The sequence below is a fragment of the Plectropomus leopardus genome, chromosome 6 (assembly GCF_008729295.1).
Source record: "Plectropomus leopardus isolate mb chromosome 6, YSFRI_Pleo_2.0, whole genome shotgun sequence".
Taxonomy (NCBI): domain Eukaryota; kingdom Metazoa; phylum Chordata; class Actinopteri; order Perciformes; family Serranidae; genus Plectropomus; species Plectropomus leopardus.
The window spans coordinates 3,796,070-3,820,260 of NC_056468.1; the positions used below are offsets into that span (position 1 = coordinate 3,796,070).

The 24,191-nt window shown below is 37.6% G+C and overlaps 2 protein-coding genes across 2 annotated transcripts; both read right to left on the reverse strand.

Annotated features, from left to right (window-relative positions):
- Nucleotides 1-7,631: 7,631 nt before the first annotated feature.
- On the reverse strand, nt 7,632-13,519 carry dhfr (dihydrofolate reductase). Its single transcript, XM_042488808.1, has 6 exons — nt 13,369-13,519; nt 13,214-13,263; nt 11,907-12,012; nt 10,997-11,120; nt 9,617-9,732; nt 7,632-7,916 (listed from the first exon to the last, which is right to left on the reverse strand). The coding sequence occupies exons 1-6, from the start codon at nt 13,458-13,460 to the stop codon at nt 7,835-7,837; spliced, it is 570 nt and encodes a 189-aa protein (XP_042344742.1). The 5' UTR covers nt 13,461-13,519; the 3' UTR covers nt 7,632-7,834.
- Nucleotides 13,520-14,986: 1,467 nt separating this feature from the next.
- On the reverse strand, nt 14,987-23,812 carry gtf2h2 (general transcription factor IIH, polypeptide 2). The gene is made up of 15 exons (XM_042488225.1): nt 23,775-23,812; nt 22,363-22,449; nt 21,712-21,789; nt 21,486-21,522; nt 21,088-21,174; nt 20,944-20,994; nt 20,140-20,194; nt 19,953-20,058; nt 19,778-19,868; nt 17,771-17,966; nt 17,461-17,524; nt 17,240-17,343; nt 17,002-17,104; nt 16,824-16,863; nt 14,987-15,503 (listed from the first exon to the last, which is right to left on the reverse strand). The coding sequence occupies exons 2-15, from the start codon at nt 22,416-22,418 to the stop codon at nt 15,393-15,395; spliced, it is 1,179 nt and encodes a 392-aa protein (XP_042344159.1). The 5' UTR covers nt 22,419-22,449; nt 23,775-23,812; the 3' UTR covers nt 14,987-15,392.
- Between the last annotated feature and the right edge of the window lie 379 nt (nt 23,813-24,191).

The window sequence follows — 24,191 nt, forward strand, 5'->3', positions numbered from 1 at the left end:
GTCTTGGATACCTCTTATCTGCCTTCAGTGTCTCCAGTGAAGAATTTTTACATTTGTCCAAAGGTTCGCACAGTCCAGTCCCTGCAATAGAGGAGGAGGAACACTAAAGTTACATGGGTAGTCAGTCAAATGGGCAGCTGTTGGTTGCATGCATGCACAATGTTCTACTTTGTAAAAAACACTAAAAAAAAAAAAAAAAAAAGACAGAACCTAGAACCTATACTGTGCATGTTATTACAAGTTCAGATTAAAGAAAGCTCCAGGTGGCAGGTTGTTGAGTTTTCATAGTGAAGACGTCGAGAAGACACTTCAACATACACCTCTTAGTGAAACATACTGTATATGTAACAGTACATGTGCTCACTATAGGACTCTAAACAGCCCTTTAGTGTGAATGTGAGTGTGAATGGTTTGTCTGTCTATGTATGTTAGTCCTGAGAGGTTTGGCAACCTCTCCAGGGTGTACTTCATCTCTTATCCAGTGCATGCTGGTATAGGCTTCAGCCTACTCTTGACCCTGAACAGGGTAAACAGATTAGAAAAATGGATGAATGGTATCCATAGCAACATTTAATTACCAAAGTAGGTGACTGTAGCACTCTCACAACACAGATGTATTGTTAATGTCTCCGAAAGTTCATAGCATGCTGAATAGAATGCAGACTGATGACTGCCTGGGAGGAAGGACAAATACATTTAAAAAAATCTATGACATGTTTTGAAAAACAGCCAGTGTGATGTAAAATATACACCTTTACACAACACAGCATACAAATGAACAAATGGGCCTTGAGACCCACATTCTGATAATTGTTATTTCATGCTTGCGAGAGACTATGTTGTTATGACATTTCTATGTTGTAACATAATTTTGCAATCAGCAAAGGGGCAGAAGTTTAGTTAGCATCTACATGTCAGTGGAACCTCTATAAGAAGCCTTATAATGCCTTAAACTCTTGGAGTGATGATCACACTTCTGATTAAAGGGTAACTTCTGTAATTTTCGACTTGGCCATCGTTTTTCTCATGTTTTTGTGCAAATGGGACTAATGGGAACTGCATTTTTTTAAAACTGGTCCAGTATTAAGCAAGACCGCCTCTGCCGGCAGCTGTGAAACAGGCTGCAATATAACTACTTGGGGCCATTGTGCATTTTCACTAAAATGCTCATCTTTTGCCCCTGACAGGATCAAATTCTTATTCTAAAGGATTTCACCAATAAAAACAGGGTCCTCAAATAAAATTAGGCCGTCTCTGCAAAGAAAGGCACAAATACTTTTTGAAATTGGTGCTACATGACCAGAGAAAACAGAATAGAAGGACTGTGGCATTGGCTTTTGTTCATTTGAGGAGAGAAATATACAACTCAGTAACAGAATCTTGGTTTATATTTGATCAGCACTGCTCAGTTTTTCAGATTGATCTGCATTTCCTCAGCCTTCATTTTCACAGTGCAGGAAGCTGTATGGCGCCCACTTCCTGTTCACAAACTCTCGCCATTACAGTGAGACAAGGCATTAAAGTACATTTTTTAAAACATTTTAGGAGAGAAATAGGCTGTGCAGAAACATAATCTTGATTATTATCAGTCAGCACTGCCTATTTTTACCATTTGATTGGATCTAAGTGTGAGTTTGGGAGACAAATAGAGGAGCGGGCATATTGATCAGCTTTATACGTTTTGTGTCAACAGTGGCGATGGCATGGTTGGCAGGCCTGTAGTTCAAGTCACAGGATGTAAAATACATAATATTCTGAAAGGGTAAGATAATTATAGTTCAACCAGAAACAGCCGAGAAATTGCTAAACTCACTAGACTCAATTTAAATAAATTTAGTGTGTACAGAGCCAGCATATCGTCACATCTAACTGAGTGAATTAAGGGTTAAGGTCTACAAAACCAGAGCAAATGATTGCTAAAACAGTGGAAGGACAAACCAAGACGTCGTTTGTGAGTTTTAGTTGGCTTCTGTTGACTCTTAATGTCTTTTATGATGATAAAATTATAGTTAATTTAAAAGGAGTTTGGTGGGTTTGGTGATGGTAATTCTGGGGCTATTTCTGGTTGTACAAAAAGGATCCTTAACAATAAGGTCTATCTCTCTAATGGTCCTTTTCATAATGTTGTCAGGCACGTATAGCAACAATCTGAGCCTGTCAGTGGCAAAAAATAAGCTCTCTTAGTGGATGTAAATTGACGGTGCACAAATGCCAAAAGTGGTTATGTTGCAACCTGTTTCACACCTGCCAGCTTTAGCAGTCTCACTCAGTATCAGACCAGTTTTAAAATACTTATTTTCCATTCGTCACTCTGGCACAAAAACATGGGAAAATTGGATCCAGGTTGACAAATATTACCCTAGTTAGTTACCCCAACCCTTTGAAACTTGAGCAAATTGTCAACGGAGGAAAAGATGATCCAAAAATTAGCAAGAAAATAAGGACGTTGGTATAAACAAACAAAAAACAAAGAAAGGACCTGGAAAAAGATCTTAAGAATTATAATAATTAATACATCATTACGATAATTATAAATCCAATTTTCCCCTAGCTTTTTTCTTTTTTACCTAGACATTTTAAAAAATAATTTTCAAAATCTGTGAGTATTTAAATTGCTCATTGCTTTTTTTTTCAAATGTTTTTGAAAGAAATCACACAAATTTAGCAGGGTTCAAAGGTTTAAATACTTGTGCAAGGCATCTGAAAGAAGCACAAGAAAAGTGATGTTGCTCCTGGTTTCAAAGGGTTAAGATGATGCAGATGCACTCACTCACTCACTCACACACACACACACACACACACACACACACACACACACACACACACACACACAAACACACACACACACACACACAAACACACACAGCTGAGCAGAGCAGATGTGTAATGACAGAAGTCAAACATTTAAAGGACATAACTTCATCCTTCCAGCCTCAGACTTAAGAACACAATGTGTTTGTTATACTCTCCTGGACTGCCTGTATTCATGTCTGCAGCCTATTGTGTGTGTGGCCTTGTGTGTCTTACATCCACGACTGATCACGTCTTGTAGTCTTATCTGCGAAACATGACATAGTTTCACTGTGTAGGTGTGTGTGTAAGCAGGATGTAAAGCATGTACGTAAATACAGAAAAGAACATCATATAAAACGATGATACCATGGTAATGTACTAGTTGACTGGACTAGCCTAACAAAAGACCAACTTATTCAATAAAGATATTGTCGAAATACTGTCAGTGCCCTCTTTGAGTGTAAACATGGGGAAAAGAAAGAGGAATAATTTAATTTTAGTGAAGCTGATCACCCTCAGGTCAGGAGCATTATACCAAATAATTCAGAACAGGGGCTTTGGCGTCACCCTCTGCACACCTACGTCTGTTGCTCACGCACACACTCACAGTCTCTCGAAGGAAAAAAGACAGATGTCATCTTCACAGTCCAGTGACCATGAATGGTTCTAGCTCCACTTTCATTCACAAAAGCCCATTTTACATAAAAAACATGTGCTGTCGCTGATGTCATGCCAGCCCTGGAAGATGGCAAGGTAAGATTATTCAGGGTATAATGCGTACCCTGTGATGCCACTCCAAATTTTGTGCTGTAAGTTAAGATGTAGGCATTAGGCTGCAATACAGGCACTGAAGCTATGGTGAAGATGAGTATTCAAACATTTTATAAGTGCTGCTGTTCTGATTCTGAGTTATGTTCTAATCTAAGATTCAAAGGCTGCAGCTAAAAACAAAATTGTGAGAGCAGAGCCCAGTCACCAGAAAAAAATGTTTTACTTTCCTGCAAACCATGAATAAATTACATTTGTGCATTTTATACATATCATATCAGTGTTTCTACAGTGATTTAGCATATGAGCTGACCTTATCGCAAAGAGGAGGGGACACTCAGTATGTTTACATAATGTTAGAAAAAGTCAAGTTTGTGCAACCAAAACAGGACTTTTAATATGCAAACATGTTATTCCACACCAATCGCAGCAAGAAGAATTTCTCTGAATTTTTCATGTATATGCCTCAACCTAGGTGATCTGCACATGCTCCATATTCCCGCAGCTGGGCTTTGACCCTGAAGTTGCACAGCATAAATTTGTAGAAAAAAAAGCATTTTTTGGGACCTTGATTCCAATTTCTTGAGGAAAGACAGGACAGTGTATATTGGTGCTCCAGCAGCATCAGAAATCACTCGCTGGGCTTGTGATGCATGTGGAGATTAATCCTGGTGCAGGGGCAAACTAAAACATTTTGTGCCTTTCAAGGGGTGAGAGGGGCCTCAGAGATTTATAACAATTCTTTTTTTCTACAAAGCTGAGTCTTTTTACTAATTTATTTAGCCAGTTTTGATTTAGTTATTGCACTAATTACTGAGAAATACAAAATTGTAAAAAAAAAAAAAAACAACAAAACTTTTCATTCCCCTAACTCACATTTTGGAACTAAGATGTCCCTAGAAAAAACAGCAACATGTCCCTAAAAAGCACCCACGTTTAGGAACTGAAATGCTGCAAGAACACAGCAATAGGTCCCTTAAAAGCACCCAAGTTTTGGAACAAAAATGTCGCAAGAGAAACACAACTGGGTCCCCCCCAAAAAACAATCATATTTGGTGCCTGAAAAGCCTTTGGGAACCCAACAGTAATTCGCTAAAAACATCTGGTTTTGTTCGTTGGTGTTGAACAGTGTTCGTTGGTGTTGAACAGTGGTCCACAGCTTGGCAGGCGCCTCGCCTCGGTGACACACCATCCTCCGTCTCCTCCACCTCCTGACAACAGTCAGGATAACAGCTACTAGGTCACTTTGGAAACATTAATATGGTGCATATAAAATCTATACATGCAATCTATATGTTGTTTGCAGACATGTACAATGTCAACACTTATTTCTGACAACTTGGCTCCTTCATTGTTAATAATCTGTACACTGCTGTCCTGGTTCATGTGGGAGGACTATAAAGTGTGTGTGAGGAGCAGGAGATTTGAACCTGTGTTCGCAGCCCTTTCTGCAGTGACATTCAAACCCCCGTCTGTGCGTCTGTGAGGGGTCAGGCCTGGCCTTCAACCAGCAGCAACACAGACAGAATAGCTAATGATGGAGGCAGCAGAGAAAATGTCATTCCTTAACACTTTATCATGCTTTTTCACTCTGTGCTTCCCCACTAGAGTTTGAGATGTTATCATTGTTATGACAATCTGCCTAACATACGTGTATTCATCAACGTGTTGAGAGCTACTTATGGATGCAGTCAAGTGGTCACAGGTAGAATCTGCTGTCAGTTCCTCTCAGAAGCAGAGTATGACTCAAAGGGAATGAATGTTTCTCAGAACAGAACAGAAATAACTCTACAAGGACATCGTCTTTCATCTTCTGCTGCCCAAATTCCAACATAAATGATCAATGTCAGTTTACGGCTGTTAGATAAAGCAGACTGTATTCTGACATCATCTGTCATATACATGCTATGTTGTCTCAAAAAACTGAATAAAAAAAATAAACACTAACTCCTGATTCACATAAACTCTAACTTCACAGCATAATAACGTAAATGTCATGCAGAAAATACACTGTAACGAATAACACTTAAAAATTTCATCATATTATCCCCATTTAAGTCTGATGCTTTCTTTAACCATCTGAAACTTATAAATAAATTTATACATAAATTTGTTTGATATCTCACAAAAATATGGGAAGAAAGCAGCAAGCAAAGAAATGATCCCAAAATTAGCAAGAAACTAGTAAAAAGCAGTAGAAATGTACCTGAAAATTAGTGATAAAAAACAAATAAATAAAAAAAAAGAAAAATAAGGAAATGAACAAGAAAAAAAGTGCTTAAAATTATAATAATTCTGTAACAATAATAAAGTTTTTCCCTTGCTTTTTTTCTTTTTCCACCTAGCTTATTTGAAAATCATTTTAGAAATCAACTTTTTTTGGCAGTTTGTGGAATATTTCTTACCAGGTTGCTCATTGTCTTTTTCCCCCATTTTTGTTTTTAAAGAAATCACGCTAATTTGCTCATGGTTCAAAGGTTTGAGAACTTGTGAAAAGTGATGTCGCTCCAGGTTTCAAAGGGTTAAAGCTTAATATTCTTACTGTCATTATTAAATAACAATTCTTACCTTGGCATTATGAGGAATATTAGGGACATTTACCATACACGCACTACAGCAACAAAGTGTAAATGTGTATAAACTCACCTGAATGTGTCTCATTCTTTATTGACGAAGCTGGTCAAAGTGCAGGTCCCCTCCAGCTGACAGGACACCCTCACCGTCCACGCTGAGGAGGAACCAGCATCCATCCGTGCAGAGGGATTGACTGATGAGAGCAGGCAGTGAAGACTCATATATGTCTGATGAGTGAAAGGCGAGCCTATGGCAGCTGAGGAGCAGGAAGCACACAGCCAATCACAGCGCATCCCATTGTGAGCAGCCACAGTGCACACATTGGTCTTTGGTGAAAGTACTTGCGCAGGTAAGACTCATTTCTTTTCACCTTCAGGTATTCAGACTGTTGATGTGTGAAACAACAATAGTTCCGACCACGTCACCGGAAAGTTCAAGGCTGCGAGCGGATGGATTTTATTTTGGCGACGATTGCACAACAGAGAGCTTCACTGACTTCATGGACAACTTACCAAACAGGCTCAGTGGATGACTTCAATGTAAGGTTGATTAATAAAGATTTAGTTCAGCTCACTTCTGCATCAGGTAATGAGGACATGGTTTTTTAAAAGGCATGATGTCCTTCTCCACTGTGTGGAAATTTCAGTCTGATGATGTCTGTGTCATAACAGTCAGTGTGAAGTGTTCAAATTGACTGTTCTTCACCTCTCACTATCCCAGACTGTAATTTCCTGTTTACTTTTATCGAGAAGAGGTTTTAAACTTTGAAAGCTGGATTGTTGTCAGTTTTCCTGTGCTGCATTCAGACGCCTTTCATAACTATTTGACCCTTTGAAACCTGAGCAAGTTGGTTTCTTTCGAAACGTGGGGAAAAAGGTAATGACCGAAAAGTCAAGAAATGTAGTTTAAATTGCAATAATTAAACAAAGGTGAAAAAAAGAGATTATTTAAAAAAATACCTTAAAATGGGGGAAAATGTCCTGAATACAATATTTATTATATTGTATATAATTATAATGATTTCATATTTGAAATTGTGTTGCAGAACAAACAACAATAAAATATATTTAAAACAATACTTTTTCAGCACCTTTTCTCAGTCATTTTTGGGGTTTTATTTGTTGGCTTGTTATTTTTAGATGATTTTCTTGTCATTTTTTACTAATGTTTGGGCCATGTCTTGTTAAGTTGCTTGTGACCTTCTCTACATGTTTTTGAAGAAATCACACCAATTTCTTTTGAAAAAATTGGGCAGGAAAGGCAATGACCAACTGGGCAAGAAATGTCTCTCAAATTGAAAGATATTTGAAAAATAAAATAACCTAAAAATAAGTTTTAAAAAAGAGGGAGGGGAGAGGGATTGTTAACAATATCCTGACTATCCTAATCCTAACTATATTTATGATTATAATAATTTTAGATTGAAAATTTTGTTGCAGAACAAAATATAATATAATATAAAAATAAATGTTTTTCTCAGCAGCATCATTTGTGTGTGTGTTTTTCACTTTTTTGTTATTATTATTTATTTTCTGGTGATTTACTTACAGAGGCTGACCTACTCAGCTGGTTTTGCTGTAAAATGCAGACAGAGTACAGTATATGATCATGTTAATGATAAACCCTCACCCACCTGTATTTAACTCCAAAATAAATTGCTAAAAGTCCAGAATTTACATTGTTGTGGTTTTATTTCTCTTCACTGCTGGATGCTCTCATAGACCTCAAATCTGTACTGGATCCCGTTCTCCTCCTGCAGCTCCTGCGGCACTCCTGGAAACCTGCGGGAGGAGAAACAAGCCTCACTGTGTGTTTCATCTGCTTTACACACAGATGTTTAAGGTCTGACAGCAGTCTGCACCACTCAAAAGTCAGAAGTTCCCAATTTCAGCAGCCAACAGTTGTATTACACAGACACACCTAAAGGGACGTTAATAAAAACAACATTTGGTTTAATGATTTTTAAATACATTTAGATTTACCTTTGAAAATCTGATGAGCAAACAGTGTTTTCTACTTGAATCAACTTTAAGGAACAATTTCAGTCTACTGCAGCATGGCTCTAATTTTCTCCGGGTTTCTTATTAAATGAAGGATTATCAGCAACATTTAAAATCTTGCTTTCATTTTGATCGAGCTGGTTCACAACCAAGGAGCAATGCATACCAATTACCTCGTGCTAAAAACGGGCACCACAGAGGGAGTTTACACATCATATTCAGAACCAGGTTTTTGTACATGAATTTATCATTTTACAGGATATTAGTACACCACAATGTCACACAGTTAACTGGTTTGGCGACCGTCACAGTCGAGTCACAACTGTGCAAATATTAGCAACCAATTACATATTTTGTAATTTAACTAAACTTTTTTTTTTTAAATGCCTGAAAATACACATTAAACTGAACATTAAACTCTAACATATTTTTAACAAAGATAACTTGCCCTATAATAACAAAATAATAATAATAACTTAAACTACAACATATTGGCCAATTAGCCATTTTATTATTTCAAGTGTACGGGCATTCTTGTGAGCCACAATGGATTGTTTTGCAACTTTTCAAGCAGAAAATGGAACTTATAAATATGTGAACCTGACAATAATAATGATTTTGATGGCTTAGTTTTGCATGCACCATATAAGGTTATGTTTATAGACTGTCTCACTGGAAATGCAATGCCAGGCTTAACAGCTCGGGTCTGTTTTCTTCCCGTCAGCTGATCATTCACATACACTGTAAAACATGGTGCAGCAGCGTTTTGTTATCATGCAGCACAGACCTGAATAACCTCCCAGATGATGTTAGACAGCCCCGACTCTCAACACTTTCAAACAAAAGATTAAATGGTTCCATTTTTACACTGCCTACTCCACCTGGTAATGACTGAAAACTTATATTTTACATCATTTTAAATCATGCTACTATCTTTGTACCTCTTGTCTGCACTTTTACTATTTTTGATGGTGATTAGTATTATTATTTTTTAATCATTTAGCAATTGATTTTACCTTTATATCTTATCTCTTTAATCTTTATTGTGAATCTCTATCTTTTATTAAGTTTTTTATATTCTATTGCTTTGTAAAGCACTTTAAATTGCCCTGCTGTGCGAAATGTGCTGTACAAAGTTGGAAACGGTCTTCACACAGCACTCTAGGCCACCCTACACATTATTGTAGCCCCGGTTATTAGGCAGCTCAGTTTTATACAATGTAGTAAGGAGTTCCTGCTCCATCTCTCTCAGCTTAGAAGTCTTTGGCCAGACAAAGACTTCTGGGATGAACTGTTGGTTTGTTTCAATCCTATTTCATCATCTGACCATTTGAGTTTCTTTACCCATCTGATGTTTACTTTCTCCTACATCTCCTTGGTGACTACACGGTTATAACTGAAAGAAAGGACAACCAGAACTACCTATTAAGTCTCAAGTTGTAGTAAACCTGAATTTTCCTCAATATGTGTGCTGATCTTACTCTGGCAGCAGACGATATTTGTCCGGACTGATTTCAGGGAGGTACGTGTCACACTCAAACTGCTTCAGGATCTGTGTGACGAACAGTCTCCTGGTCCCCGGGCTCTCCATCATTTCCTGGGTAGCCCAAAGCAAACAGAACATAATTACAGAAAGAAGAGGGCTCTGTGTGTGTGTGTGTGTGTGTGTGTGTGTGTGTGTGTGTGTGTGTGTGTGCACGCGCGCGTGTGCAAGAGTGTTTGATACCAACAAATACTGCAGTGGTTCACCATGACCAACACTGAAATCTGCAACCAGTCTGACAGTAAAATTCAACCCTGGATAATTATTTAGCCATCATTTCCCTTGTTGATCAGAACACTTTTCAAAATTAAGCTAAATAAAACATTAGACATTTATATGATTTTCTACTTTCAATGAGTTTATTTTATGAACCAACATCAGTCCTATTCATAAAAATCAAATATTTAGTAATTTTCAGAATTTTAACCCTTTAAATGCCAGGTTTTGTCATGATGCCACTATGTTTTTAGATAAAAAAAAAAACCAAACAAATAAAAAAATGAATTATTTTCCATATACTACATGCAAATTAGATTTGCTTTACTATCACAGTCTGGAATATGTCAATGATTTGCAGCAACACTGACTGTGACAGTGCTCCTAGTGGACATCAGGTGTAAAATTGTAAAAAATGACAAATTCCAAGTCAAAAGCCTAGAAGGACACCCAGAAATAACACAATGCATGTTTATATCCTCTGATGGCTGTGGGATTGAACATTTCAGCTTGAATTGGTTTAAGTTTTTTGCACTTAACAGTCTGAATGTAACAATTTAGTTTCCACAGTGCTTTTAGACTTATTGTAGGAGCTGATCAGGAAATTCCAAGATTAAACAAAAATACACACTTTTGCCAAAATGTATGCTATATGCATGAACACAGCCAAAATGATCAATGAATGAAGAATGAAAAGTGCAGACAATGTGACAAACAGTCCTTTAGGGTTAAAGATAGTCCATTTCTTTAGCAGTTTTCCCACCGAGACTCGAAATAATTGTAATCGACCTTTTGGGGAATTTGCTTCTGTTAGCTACTAAGCCCCCAAAAATATGAGCTTTCTGCCTTTAAGTATTAGATCCGCTGACTCACTGGACAGTTTTAAATGACAACTAAAAACATATCTTTCTGATACAGCCCATACTGAGCGGCTGTCTGCTTTAATCTTTATGGTCTAATTTAACTTTTTTATCTCATGACTTTCATGACTCATGGTTTCAAACTTGTGTTTTTGTTTTTGCTGCTGAATTGTGAAGCACTTAGTGCAACATTCTGTGCATTAAAGGTGCTGCTGTATGACATGAAGTTCAATCGTTCCTACCTTGTATAGAGAGCTGCCTCCTATAACCCAGACCTGGTCAGCCTGTTCTGCCAGCTCTGTGTCCACCAGCCTGAGAGCCGAGCTGAAGTCTGGTGCTAGGTAGTGTGCCCCTGCAGGGGGCGCTCTGTAGGAAAAGGAGCACATATATCAGGTCACTTAAGTTAACAACAGTTCATGCAGAGTAACATTTCACTTTAGCACCTTTGGCCCTGTGTTTAGGTAGCTGAGCTGTATGATGTCATACTATCACGTTACTTAGTGATTTAAAGGGTCACTTCGACCCAATCAACAAAGATATTTCATTTGTTTTATCACAAAAAAGTGAGAACCCAAATGGCTCTATTTTGCCGTCATCACCCACTTGAAGTTAGCCATTTTTTGCAGCTATTTTTTATCTTCTGATGATGTCCAATCTAAGAGCCACACTGGACTTATGGACAGTCCTTACACAACAACTGATTTGCATGAATGTGAGTGGATTTATTTCCCATTGATAGGATTTTAGTTAAATGCAGGTTTGTGTGATAAGTTCACATTTCCAAAAATTAAACCAGTGTCAAATGTGTTTTCAGTGCGCTAACATGAAACTGACAGTGTTATAAATTTTGTTTACTTGCTGGATTTATATTTCTGACTAATAATTATTTTTTACATTATCTGTTAAAATTATTACATCATCAGTGTTGGAAAGAATGTATGACCCACCTGAAAGGTTTACATTGCTGTTAAAAACCTTACAATATCATTCAGGACATTTCAAGACTACTGGTAAATGTAATACATTTATTGGGTTTAATTACATTTCGACTGGGTTAAGTGCAAATTTTAGAACATTTTAAGGCATTGTCACATTTTGGAAAATGACTGCATCATTGTGTGCTTCGCCACAGTGACGGTGTGTGATACGTACTTGAGCTCCCTGCTGAGGACGATGTTGATCCTGTTGTTCAGCGGTCTGTTCTTCTCTGGGATGGAAAACCATGTCTTCCTGCCCATGATCACCACGTTCTGCTTCCCTGCACGACAGCCAGGTTGGAATTCATTAATTTATTTATTAGGAATTAAAACTCAGTTCTCTTACAGGCTGTGCTTAAATGGATTTTCAAACTTTTGAGAATTAATCACCCAATAAATGAAGATAAAGATCCTTTCACTTTAGTGAACCCTGAATACATTTTCTCACCAGTTTCATGCTGCTTGTTTTATAATGTCCACAGTTCAAAAAGCATGAAGTGACATGAAGAAGAACCTATTCGCTCTGATTACCATAGAAATCCTCGTTGCAGAGGGAGAAACTCCTCTAAACATCTGCATAAGACTGGAAAATGTGTTCATGGATGAAGAGAGCTGTCAAAAATTGGCTTCATCCCTGTCATCCTCCCCTCATATATTCCAAGAGCGCTCCTAATGAATAGGCAATAGAACATCTATTTTTTGGCTGCAATTGTTTTAATTGTGGTGGGCTGTCACAAATAAATACAAGTGTGGGTCTCAGGCTGCGATCTACCAGAGCATGGCCTTCCCCTCATGTGCTTACCAAAACAAAGCCTGTTTCAAGGCCTTGCACGTATGAAGTAAATTAAAGACATGGGTACATGGTGTGGAGCCCTCTGCCTACAGGCCCAGCTGGCCCCTGTTCCAAATCTGTTACTGAGTTTTCAAGGCCAAAGATCAGTGTGTGTGCTGGTGTTTATAGTGTGAACACTTCCTCCTGAATGAGCACTGAGTGCAAAGATCTGTCTCAGGGTGAGGAGGAGCATCACAGATCTGGAGTTACACTGTAACTAACATTAACTCTTTGCAACCTGAACAAATTGGCTTGATTTCTTTAAAAAAATAATTTAAATTAAATTAAATTAAAGAAAAAATGGGGAGAACATGACCAGCAAATTGACAACTATCCCAAAAGTTACAATAACAATAAATAACTAACAATAATGATAATATTAACCTCCAAAAGAGCAAAGAATTTTATTTGTAACATAATTCTAAATGTATAATATATATATAAAAGAGAACCACACATACAGTTTTCTGGACATTTTTTGCTTGTTTTTTTAAAATAAATATCTTATAATCCCCCCCCCCCCCAAACTCATCTTCAGATCATCCTCTTGTCACCCTTTATTAAATTTTTACAGTTAACTGGACGTTTCTCTTGCCAAGTTCCTGTTTTTCCACTTTACTTAACCCCAAAACAACATGCACTTTCGTTACCTTCCTCAGACGGCGTGGATGTCATCTTTCGGAAATGTTTGAATTCATTACTACAAAAGAAGAAAAACAATTCAAACACGTTTATAGATTAGCACTGCGCGCGAGCCTCGGTCTCGTGCTCTTCGTTGTGTCCAGCGACCATGACGGGGACTTACCTGAGTCTGACGGGGTGCCAGGGCAGGTTTCCTTTGTGCCCGATGCCCAGGTCAGGACACACCGCCACGATACTGTTCAGAATGCGGGACATTGTGAGTGAACACTACGTTGTGATGTCGGTACCGCAGCTTCCCGCCTGCAGAGGTTAGAAAAGCAGCCAAAATGACGCGCTCTTCTTCTTCTTCTTCTGGTTTTAGGGCCGCTGACATTCAGGTCGTTACATTACCGCCATCTAGCGGAATGAACTCTAACTTCACCAATGTCGATGTAACTCTTGAACATCCAGATAAACATCAGTTTTCTTGTGCTGCATTCAGACGCCTTTCACGGGCGTTTCAATCTCTGAAACCTGAGAATATTTAATATTTATTTGATTTCTTGTAAAATCGGCAAGAAATTAGTAAACGGTGACAGGGAAAGAATTATTCTGGGGAGTATTGTTAGATTTTATTTTATTTTTTATTTTTTAAAGAAAAATGTATAGAAAACTTTATTTATAACTTATGTTTTTAAAATTACACAAAAAAAGAAAAAACTTCCTTGAGGTCAGGTAATTTTTCTCTTTATTTCTTTCTTTATTTTTATTTATCATTATTATTATTATTTCTTTTTCTTTTTTTTTTTTTTTTTTTTTTACCAATTTCTTTCAAAATTTTGGCAATTTCTTGTTAAGTTGCTCCTTGCCCTCTTCCCATATATTTTTAAAAATAATTTAATCCAAAATTGCTCAGATTTCAAAGGGTTACTTCTACTGAAATAAATGTGCCAAACTGCTTTTATCCCCTAAAATCACACAACTAAAATCCGTTTTTATTAAAATACTGCGGTCAAGGGTAAAACATATAAATGCATCCTTATTATATTTTCATCTCCACAAAGCCATTAACAACATTCTGATAAGGAAAATGTTATTATTTTATATATTTTGGCTAAAGGTAGCCCTTTTACGTACAATGATTAAAGACTCAGCCTATAAAATATACACAATGTGTAAGTTTTTGATAACAAAAACTTATTAGGGACTGTTAATTGTTTATAAGAGTGGAGGGGATGGGGCAAACGGGGGATATTTATGATTATAATTATTAATCATTTTTCTTGTGCTGCTTATCAGATATCTTTAAGTATTTAAACCTTTGAACCCTGAGCAAATTAATGTGATTTCTCTCAAAAACATTGGGAAAAAAAAAGGCAATGAGCAACTTGGTAAGAAATGTCCCACAAATTGCAAAAAAAAAAAAAATAGTAGAAAAATGTATAGGGAAAAAGATGTAAACTAAACTGAAGAATTATCATAATTACATATCCAAAAATGTGTTTTTTTACTTTCTTTTTGTCATTAAAAAAAAATTCAAGTAATTTTCTTGTACTTTTTAAATAATTGTTTAGTATTTTTGGGGGTATTTTTTTTCTTTTGTTGTTCATTGCCTCCTTCCCATGTTTTTTTTTAAAAAGAAATCAAGCCAATATGCTCAGGTTTCAAAGGGTTAACAAGGAGGATGTATTATGAATATTTTGCTAACAAGGAGGAGTTTGTCCTCATTCATCCCCTGTCAGATGAAAGTGTAAAATCTGGGTATTTGGATAAAAATCTGCATTGAAACTACACAACAAATGTCAAGTACAAAATAAATCTGTTTTATTGTAAATGAGGTGTCACAAACAGAAATTTAGTACAAAACAGTGTACAAACAATACACACAAACCATTCCTGACATATTCTGTATGAAATGGTGTGCTGATTAACAACAGGAAGAGAGTAGCAGCTAAGATGCAGTTCACAGAGCAGACAGGAGCTTTGGCCCGACTCAGAGCTGTCTTTAAAAGAAGCTGCTTCCACCTTTAAGTTATATGGATCAGCCAAAACGTCCACTTTTGTGCCAATCTTCAAGAATGTTTGTAATGTAACCATTGGCGTGGTCCATAAACAACCTGCTTCCATCATATCCACTCCATCAGAGACAGACAGCACTGATAAGACAGACAGTGTTTCAGTCTTCGTCTGACAGTTAGCCTCTGAGCTTCAGGAGGCGCTCCGATTGTGAATGCAGCAGGGACAGCAGTGCAGAGAGTCGTGGATGAAGAGATCACAGTCCACGCAGAACGCACTGCCACAGGATGGACAGGTGAACATCTGAAGACACAGAGAGACAGAGAGGAAGAGACAGCAGATTAACCCTTAGGGTCTGTTTGGTGCATTTTACGCGCACACACGTTGCTCATGAATATGGCATACATTTTGGCAGATTGTGTATTTGAGTGTAATCAGTGAATTTCCAGCTCAGCTCCTACAATAAGTCTAAAATACACTGTGGAAACTATATTGTTACATTCAGACTGTTGAGGTAAAAAAATGTGCCAGTGAAACCCATTCAAACTGACATTTTTGATCCCACAGCCATCAATGCGTAAAACATGCATTGTATAATTTCTGGGTGTCATTCTGGGCTTTTGACTTGGAATTTGTCACTTTTACTATTTTCTACCTGATATCAGTTTTTACCATATATGGCATATGAAGAAAATACATGCTATTTCCACTAGGAGCACTGTCACAAACTATGTTGCTGCTAATCACGGACATATCCCCCCAAAAATCTACTTTGCATTTAGCATATTGATAATAATTCTTTTTTTTAATCTAAAAACATAAAGGCATCATGACAAAAACCTGGCACTTAACGGGTTAAAATTCAGAAAATTAATGAAAATTTGATTTTTAAGATTAGGACTTACGTTGGTTAAAAAAAGTAAACTCGATGAAGGTAGAAAATAATATTAATGTATAATATTTATTAAAGCTTGATTTTGAAAAGTGCATTATGTGCATGGAGAGATACTAGAGTGTGTACTATATTAACTGAGCCTTAAGGGTTAATATCATTATTTTATGGTGTTACATTTTTAACTTACTCTCATTAAATTTTACAATGATCTTGTTTTAGTTTCCCAATGTGACTACTTTTACCTGTTTTACATTCAACAGCTTGTTCTTTTATTGCCTTTCTACCTGTTTTATATGAAATCATCTCCTTTTTTAGCATCATATCTGCTTATGTTTATGATTTCTTTTACTATAAATTTTATCTGCTTATATGAGCTAAATTCCCCTGCCTACATTTTACTGATTTATTTGTGAAATGGTATTTATGTACTTGCATCCCCATCTGTTCATGTATACAGCGCTGTTTAATATTTGTGCTTTAATGCTCTTTATGTTCTTAATTTTGGTTATGTCATAACGGGGGCTGGGGAGTGGCTACATAGGTTTCTGATATTTTATTTTTATTTAGTAATCCTTTTAATCTGGGAATAAATTTGTGTTTAAGCTTGAAATTTGCTATATAAAAATTAAATATCAATTATTATTATTATTATTAGTAATATTAAAGAGAAAAAGCACCATATGAAAGGCCTCTCCAGATCCAGACACACAGTCCATTATTGTACTTACACTTTTATCTTTCAGCTCCCCTTGACAAGCCTGACAGAACCTGAAACCAAATCATGACAGCTTTAGTTACACATCAGCACAGTATCTGCATGTCATGTTTGTGTGTGTGTGTGTGTGTGTGTGTGTGTGTGTGTGTGTGTGTGTGTGGTGTGCGTGTGTGTGCGTGTGTCAGAGCCACCTGTCTTTTTGGAGCTCCTCCACAGGACTCTCTATGAAGGCCTGGAGGGGGAAGAGGTGGTGGAAGGATCTGGCGAGATGGGGCGCCGACACCAGAGTCAAACCTTGGAGACAAAACCAAAATTAATTTAAATTTAAGTTTCCTCTAATCTTACAGTGACACACACACACACACACACACACACACACACACACACACACACACACACTCTCAGACTGAATCCTCCCATCACACATACCACAGACTTTGCACTCCACAGGAAGCTCGGTGTACTTGGCGTGGCACTGTGGACAGAAGTATCCTCCCAGAGTCAGACCGGCGCTGCTGCTGCTGTCCAGGTGACTGAGAGACACACAGCGGGAGCAGCATATTATTAAAAAAAAAACAAAACGCTTTAGTGCACAGTGTCTGCTCAGTGTTCTGACCACGAGCTTTAATAAATCCCAGTTTTTGACTTACGACATGCTGAATGACGGCTTGGCGTCCTGGTCACTCAGAGAGGACACGGTGTGCTGAGGAAAACCTGAGCAAACAAAACGGTGTGAGACAAATATTTACGATATACCTAAAAAAAAATGTGAATATTTTCATGAGGAGCAAGAATGAACTTATTTTATACAAAGAAAAAGAAACATATTATTTGTGCCTTTGTTGTATAATGTGATAAATGCTCTGATCTTTTTGATGTTTCCAGTTAGTTTAGGAACAGAAGAGGAGATGATTCTTTACTAGAGATGGCGAAAGATGACAAGAGTATGTGAATACTGACCCATGCGTATTAAAGAGCATTCAGACGAGGAGCTGGCTGGAGGAGGTTTGACATGCAGCATCAGCAGCTCTTTGAAGTGACTCTCGTCAAGGATAACATGGTACAAGCCGCCCGTCTCCCTGGTCAGTACCGTGCACACCCTGACCTCCGCTGACAGGCCGATCACTGATACCCGCACCTTCAGAGACTTCAGAGTCTGCCAGAGGGGAAACATGACAGTATTTATGCACCTAAACATGACAGGATTTTTAAAACTTCTTTTTGGAACATGAGAGGCAGACCAGAAATGTGGAGCGGGAGAGAGTTACGCCAAAAACACACCAAGCTGCGGTAAAGTGCGGCCTGCAGCGAGCTGCCACGCAATGGCTATGGAAAGCTGTGGCGGCCGGTCTGAGCTGCAGCACTTAGATTCTGACACCAAGTACAACCAAACTAAAAAGTTTAACTGTGGACAGAGAAAAGCTGCAGCCAATCAGAAAACAGAGTCCTGTGACTGCTGCGACATGCTGACCTAAACGACAGAGAATTTCACCATCTGAAAAATGGAATTACTGCAGCAAGCTTCACTTTGCTGCTTCTTGATATATTCTCTGGGTTACATTTTTATTTAGTTAATAACATGTAATATCATAAATTGACTGCCAGATACCCAGTAAGCTCTGCAGCTCCACTAATAATAAGTAAGACTACAGCTGTGTTTCCATCTACTTCCTTTTGTGCACATTTTCAATTTCCACATAAAAAACCTGAGTAGAAATGTGGCAACATTGTTTTGAAATCTTGCAAAAAAATTTTTAATGTTTGGAAGAGGTGGAAAACTTGCTCTATTGATAAAAGGTAAATGTGACTAATGTTAGGTTTGCATCCAAATGTAGCGCAATTTTTTTAACCAATTTCCAGGAGATCAGCATTAGAAAATGCACATTTACAGTACGCACACTTCCATCCACTACATTTCTATGAATACTGGAAGTTGTTTCATCGAGCTGAGGTGCGTATTCTCAAGTTGGGTGTTACTGTGCAATGATGTGACATAATTAAGATTAATTGATATAGAGTGCTAGTCAAACCTCAAACAAAGGAAAACAATGGATGTATGATAACATTGGACAATGGAAAAAGAAGGAAAAAAAACAAACTAATATAACATCAAAGAATGATGGTGAGCTCGCAGTGGCCTGTGCAGTGAGAGTTAGCAATGATTATATGTCATCATTTATTTGCTAAATCTGTTTAGTTATATTTACCTTTCATTCATATAATAACTTCCTACTCCCCTCAGCCTTAAAACCTTTTTTGCAATATTTAGAACTGATTCAGCAAATAAATGATGGCATCCAAGCATTGCAAAGGCCACTTCCAAGCTGACTTTGTCGTCCCTGGATGGCTGAGAATAACTTAAGTCTGCTCACAGAGCTGTTAGCAGAACTCCTCCAAGAGCACACAGATGTAGTATCAGTTGTTCAGACTCTACTTCAATTGTCCTGTGTGCTCTGTTGTTATACATCCATTGTTTTCCCTCCTTGGACTGGCGATTTTTTACTCATGTTACCGGGTTGTGCCCTCTCCTTTTGTAGATTTCTGACAGGTGCAGAGGATCATCGCTTGCTTAAAATTTTCCCAGAGGTTACTTGCAGTATTGCAACAGGGAAAAAATGTTTCCCCATGCACCACCATTATAAAAGAATGTCCTTATTGTAGATCCATTGCAGATTTTATATTTGTAAAATTTTCCTCAAGCTGAGAAAAGCTTTTTAGAAATCTGTGATGTCATCACAATGTAAAGTCTGTCAGCTGAGTGGAAACTTGCAGAACCGCAGAAACACAACTGCACATATTCAGTGGGCTGCAAACACGGAAGTAAACCCAGAAGCTAGAAGCAAAACACATCTTAGGGTCTCATCTCTGTACGCCACAAAAATGTGTTTATAATTTGTGCTACATTTGGATGTAAACTCAGCTCATGAGTGTGCAAGCCTCGCTAACAGTGTTAAGGTGTGACCTCACCTTGATGAGCTCACAGATGCTGGACGGGTCACATGTCGTGAGGCTGCTGAGGATGATGAGGATCTCCCGGCTCGTGTGTCCCGGCATGTGCCTTCAAACAAACACAGACACCAGCTGAGCGACAGCCAGTGATATAACGGAAAGCAGTCAGGAACAGAAACCCTGCAGAACCTACTTGAGCGTCTGTACGGCCAGGCTTAGAGAGTTATACAGAGACGGCTCTCCTACACACACAGTGTCCACGGCTTTCTTCAGAGCGGCAAGGTGCTTCTTTGGATTTCCTGGAGGTCAAACAAAACAACACAGCAAAATAAAGCCTCCTGGGGGGACGGCCATACATAAGCAGTGTGTGTGACCCTCACCTGCCAGGTCAGTAAGCTTCTCAGCCCTTTTATTCTTGGTGATGATGATGCCCAGCTGAGGACACAGAACACACGCTGTCAGGCCACTGGGAGCTGGTTGAAGGTCTACAGCTATGTTTAACCCCCAGGGACTGTTATTTTTATGCACTTTTAATTTTTCTTTTTTTAAAAAATAATTTTAGCTGTGTTCATGCATATGGCTTACATTTTGACAAGATTGTGTATTTTTGTTAATCTTCGAATTTCCAGCTCAGCTCCTACAATACGTCCAAAATACACCGTGGAAACAAGATTGTTATATTCATATTGTTAAACACAAAAAATGCCTCATTGAAACCCAATCAAACTGCAATTTTTGATCCCACAGCCATCAAAGAATAAAAACATGTGGGTGTCATTTGCTCAATTTTGATTTTTGTAGAGTGTCTTTAAATACCTGGAAAAGTGCTCTATTAATAAAATGTTTTATTACTATTAACTGATCATTATTTTTTGTTACCGATTTATCTTTGGATTAATTAACATTTGGTCAAAAAAGCATAAAAAATGTTGACCAAAATACCATAACCAATCATGAGGAAAGCACCGTGGCCAAAAGTAGTTGCCATTGCTGAGACACAGTCAGGAGCACTTTAATTTCTGAGTACTTACTAAATGATGCTGCAAACCTACGCTCACTACCTGTATCTTGATACATGAAAATAACTTGATTTCCAATAAATTCACCTGATTCCACTGTGTTTAAAAATGAGCTGAAAGGATTTCATCTAGACATGCAGAGAACTCAGGATTATATAAACATACCTGACTGATGGGGTTTTGGTCAAAATACTCGTCAACAAAAGACTCCATCAGCTGAAGAGAAAAGGAGAAAGGAGGTTACAGCTGATCACACCACGTGGTGGCTGCTGCTGCTGTGCAGTGTGATGGCTCTGCTGCAGAATTTACCTTCAGAGTCGAGGTGAGGCGGTTTGGTTTCAAGTCCTGGTCCTCCATAGTTCTTGAACAGTCAATCACCACATGGAGGTGACGCATCTAAAGCACAAGACATCCTTTATCATCTTACAATTATGTTACATTAACAGCTATATATATTATAAAACAGGACATAACAATGAGCTCTATGCTTCCACTTTCTGTCTGCTGATGACATTATTTCAAATCTGTTGAAACAATAATGTTATACACAATGTTGACCAAACGTGTGATTATTTTAGTCTATTAAAGTATGTAATGCTCTGAAGTATTTGCCCCCCGTGTTGGTATTACATCGCAGAGACCTTTTTGTTTAGAACCACACAGATCTGTGAAGCACAAGGTGCAAGGAGGAGGAAGAATTCACTCACCATTCCAAGCCTGACTTGACCATGGCTCTCTATCACCCTGTGAGGTAAACAAAGCAGCACATGGGGTTGGTATAACGATAAACACACAGCAGCAAGAGGAAAACGTTCTACAGACAATATAGTGGTGCATAAATTGATCTCAGAGGAAGAGCAAAAGGAAGAAAAGTGTATTTCAAGAGACTGTGTGCGCGCACGAACGCGTGCGCACGAACGCACGCACACGCACCTTTTCCTTTTGGACTGGAACAGGATCTCTTCTACGGTGGCTTTAAGTGAGCCAGACTCGTCCTCCTTCAGCACCTCCCTGTATGAGAACACACAGATTTCACAATGTTGCATCAAATTAAAAAAAAAAAACCCCACACATCCCAGATTGAAAATTTCCATAGATTAAGCCTTTAAGTCCAGAGCAAATTGTTTTGTTTTATTTTAAAAAGGAGGGAAGAAGGAAATGAGCAGCTAAATAAAAAAATCACCTCAAAATTGGCAAAAAAAGGACAAGAAAATTATTTAAAAATTGGCTACATAAAACAAAGAAAAAAAAGTTAAAAACAAGAAAAAAAAATGACAAAAAAATAAGGAAATTACCCGAAGAAATGCTTAAAATATTAACTCTGTAAAATAATTTAGTATACAATACTGATAATTATAAATACAGTTTGAACATTTTCCATATTAAAAAAAAAAAATCATTTTCCAAATCTATTAATTTCTTGCAATTTTTGCAGAACATTTCTTGCAAAGTTGCTCATTACCTTTTTCCCATGTTAAAAAAAACCACCAAAATAATAAAAATAGCAAACCAATCCACTAAGAGTCTGAACGCAGCACAATAAAAGTTATTTCAATCCAGTTTTCAAAGGGATAATGGTCTTACCATGTCCTCTCATAGCCCCCCTCCCAGCGCTTGGCTCTTTCTGGTTCTTCATCCATAATGTCTGACAGCCAGAAAGTCAACTAATAGCTAAAGAACAGGGCAAAATGCAGCTTCACATTAATACATTGATAATATAGTCACTTGTTGTACTTTGGGTACACCTAACTAGACTAGATTTTAATAAAACATTACATCTTAAAGAACTATTTGCATGATCTGCATATATCAGAGGACACTAGTGATTGCTTAAAGTCTGTGCTCTACAATGTACGGAGAAAAGACAAATAAGAATCGCGTTGTTGTGTCGAAGACAGTTTCCCTGTTGATATGTGTCCAACATCTAAACCCGACCCAAACCCTCAGTTTTTTTTATGCTCTGATACTTACAGCATATGACTTTATGGTTTGTTTGTCTTTTACTAACCTAATTGTGTTTTAGTGTGTTTTAATTACTTAAGCATTTATTTTTACTTGAGGACTTACATAATTCTATTTGAAGTTACCTGTATATTTTATGTATATTTTATATATATATATTTGTTGTTCCCTTTTCAGGGAATAACGCCCTCTTTTTATGAAATATTAATTTCGCACTTTTTTAAAAAATGTTGAGCTCTATTCTATATTGTTTAGACAGTCATTTTAACACTACAACATTGATAAATACATCCAAACATTAGTAAACCAAAGGAGCTACATAACTGATCCTCTCTCTGCCCCTCCTGAGCATGTGGACCAACCCCTTTTTATTTTATCTTGTTTTATTAAAAAATAACCGTAAACACTAACTAACTATAACACGCATTATCCAGTTGCAGGTAGCTATTGTTCTAGCTATTATCTATTGTAAGAATCTGTTAAATATTATTGGAAATTCTAGCTTTACCATAAACAAGCTAACAGACTGAAGTAGTTGCTGTATATATGATATCAGAAGTGTAAACTGAATGGAGACTGGCGTGAGTCTGTGTCAGAACAGACAACATGAACGTATCTGGTAGTCTACAATACCGTTATAAACAATAGCTAGCACTAACTAGCTAAGCTAAATTATTAGCCGACCTTACAGCAAAACAATGCAATTATTTACACGATATACAGTATACATCATTGAAGTGAAATGCATATTATCTCATTATTTAAAATAGGGTAAGTGGTTTATTTGTCACAGGTACCAGCTCGAAGTCACTAACATACTAGCTAGCTGACTTCTAATACAAGCTAGCTAACAGATCTGTTAGCGAGCATCACTGAAGGTTGTTTAACTCGCATTAATTAAAGCTGCTGACCTAAATAAAGCTACGATATATATCATCTTATTGATAGCTTCATATTGTGAGTGATGACAAAACTTTCTGCCTCTCTATAGTGGCGTTTACTTAGTTAAAAACAGTCATTTGTATCTACAGTACCGGTTTATCTCGACGCCAGCTGGTGCAACGGATATTTCTTCCGGACAGAAACACGCATTCAAAAGAAAAGCATCCGCTCAATTATTATTAAAGGGAAAGTTCAGGATTTTTGAAGTGGGGCTATATGAGATATTGATCTATAGTTAGTTTATTACATACAGTAGCTGGCTGTCTGCGCTCTCCCTTTTTGTAGAAAAAGACAGAACTCGCACCCCAAAGCTCAGCATTACACTACTGTATAGGAGGAGGAAGCTGTGGTGGATTTTTCACTTTCAAAAAGTTCTACTTAAAAAAAATCTGCATCAGTCTAAGTGGATGCTGTATTGAGTGTTTTCACTGCTTTACTTTGATTTCAAACAACCCTTTCCTTTGGCACTACATTTTCTCAACTGTCCATATTCCTTTGCAGAAGCCCAA

Coding starts and splice junctions, on each gene's coding strand:
- dhfr (XM_042488808.1), bottom strand. CDS start 13,460: ATGTCCCGCATTCTGAACAGTATCGTGGCGGTGTGTCCTGACCTGGGC. Junction 12,013..13,213: donor ATCCACGCCGTCTGAGGAAG/GTAACGAAAGTG, acceptor GCTGTCGTGCAG/GGAAGCAGAACGTGGTGATC. Junction 11,121..11,906: donor GTCCTCAGCAGGGAGCTCAA/GTACGTATCACA, acceptor CTTTTCCTACAG/AGCGCCCCCTGCAGGGGCAC.
- gtf2h2 (XM_042488225.1), bottom strand. CDS start 22,418: ATGGATGAAGAACCAGAAAGAGCCAAGCGCTGGGAGGGGGGCTATGAG. Junction 19,869..19,952: donor CTGGCCGTACAGACGCTCAA/GTAGGTTCTGCA, acceptor GTTTGTTTGAAG/GCACATGCCGGGACACACGA. Junction 17,967..19,777: donor GCATCTGTGAGCTCATCAAG/GTGAGGTCACAC, acceptor CCCCTCTGGCAG/ACTCTGAAGTCTCTGAAGGT.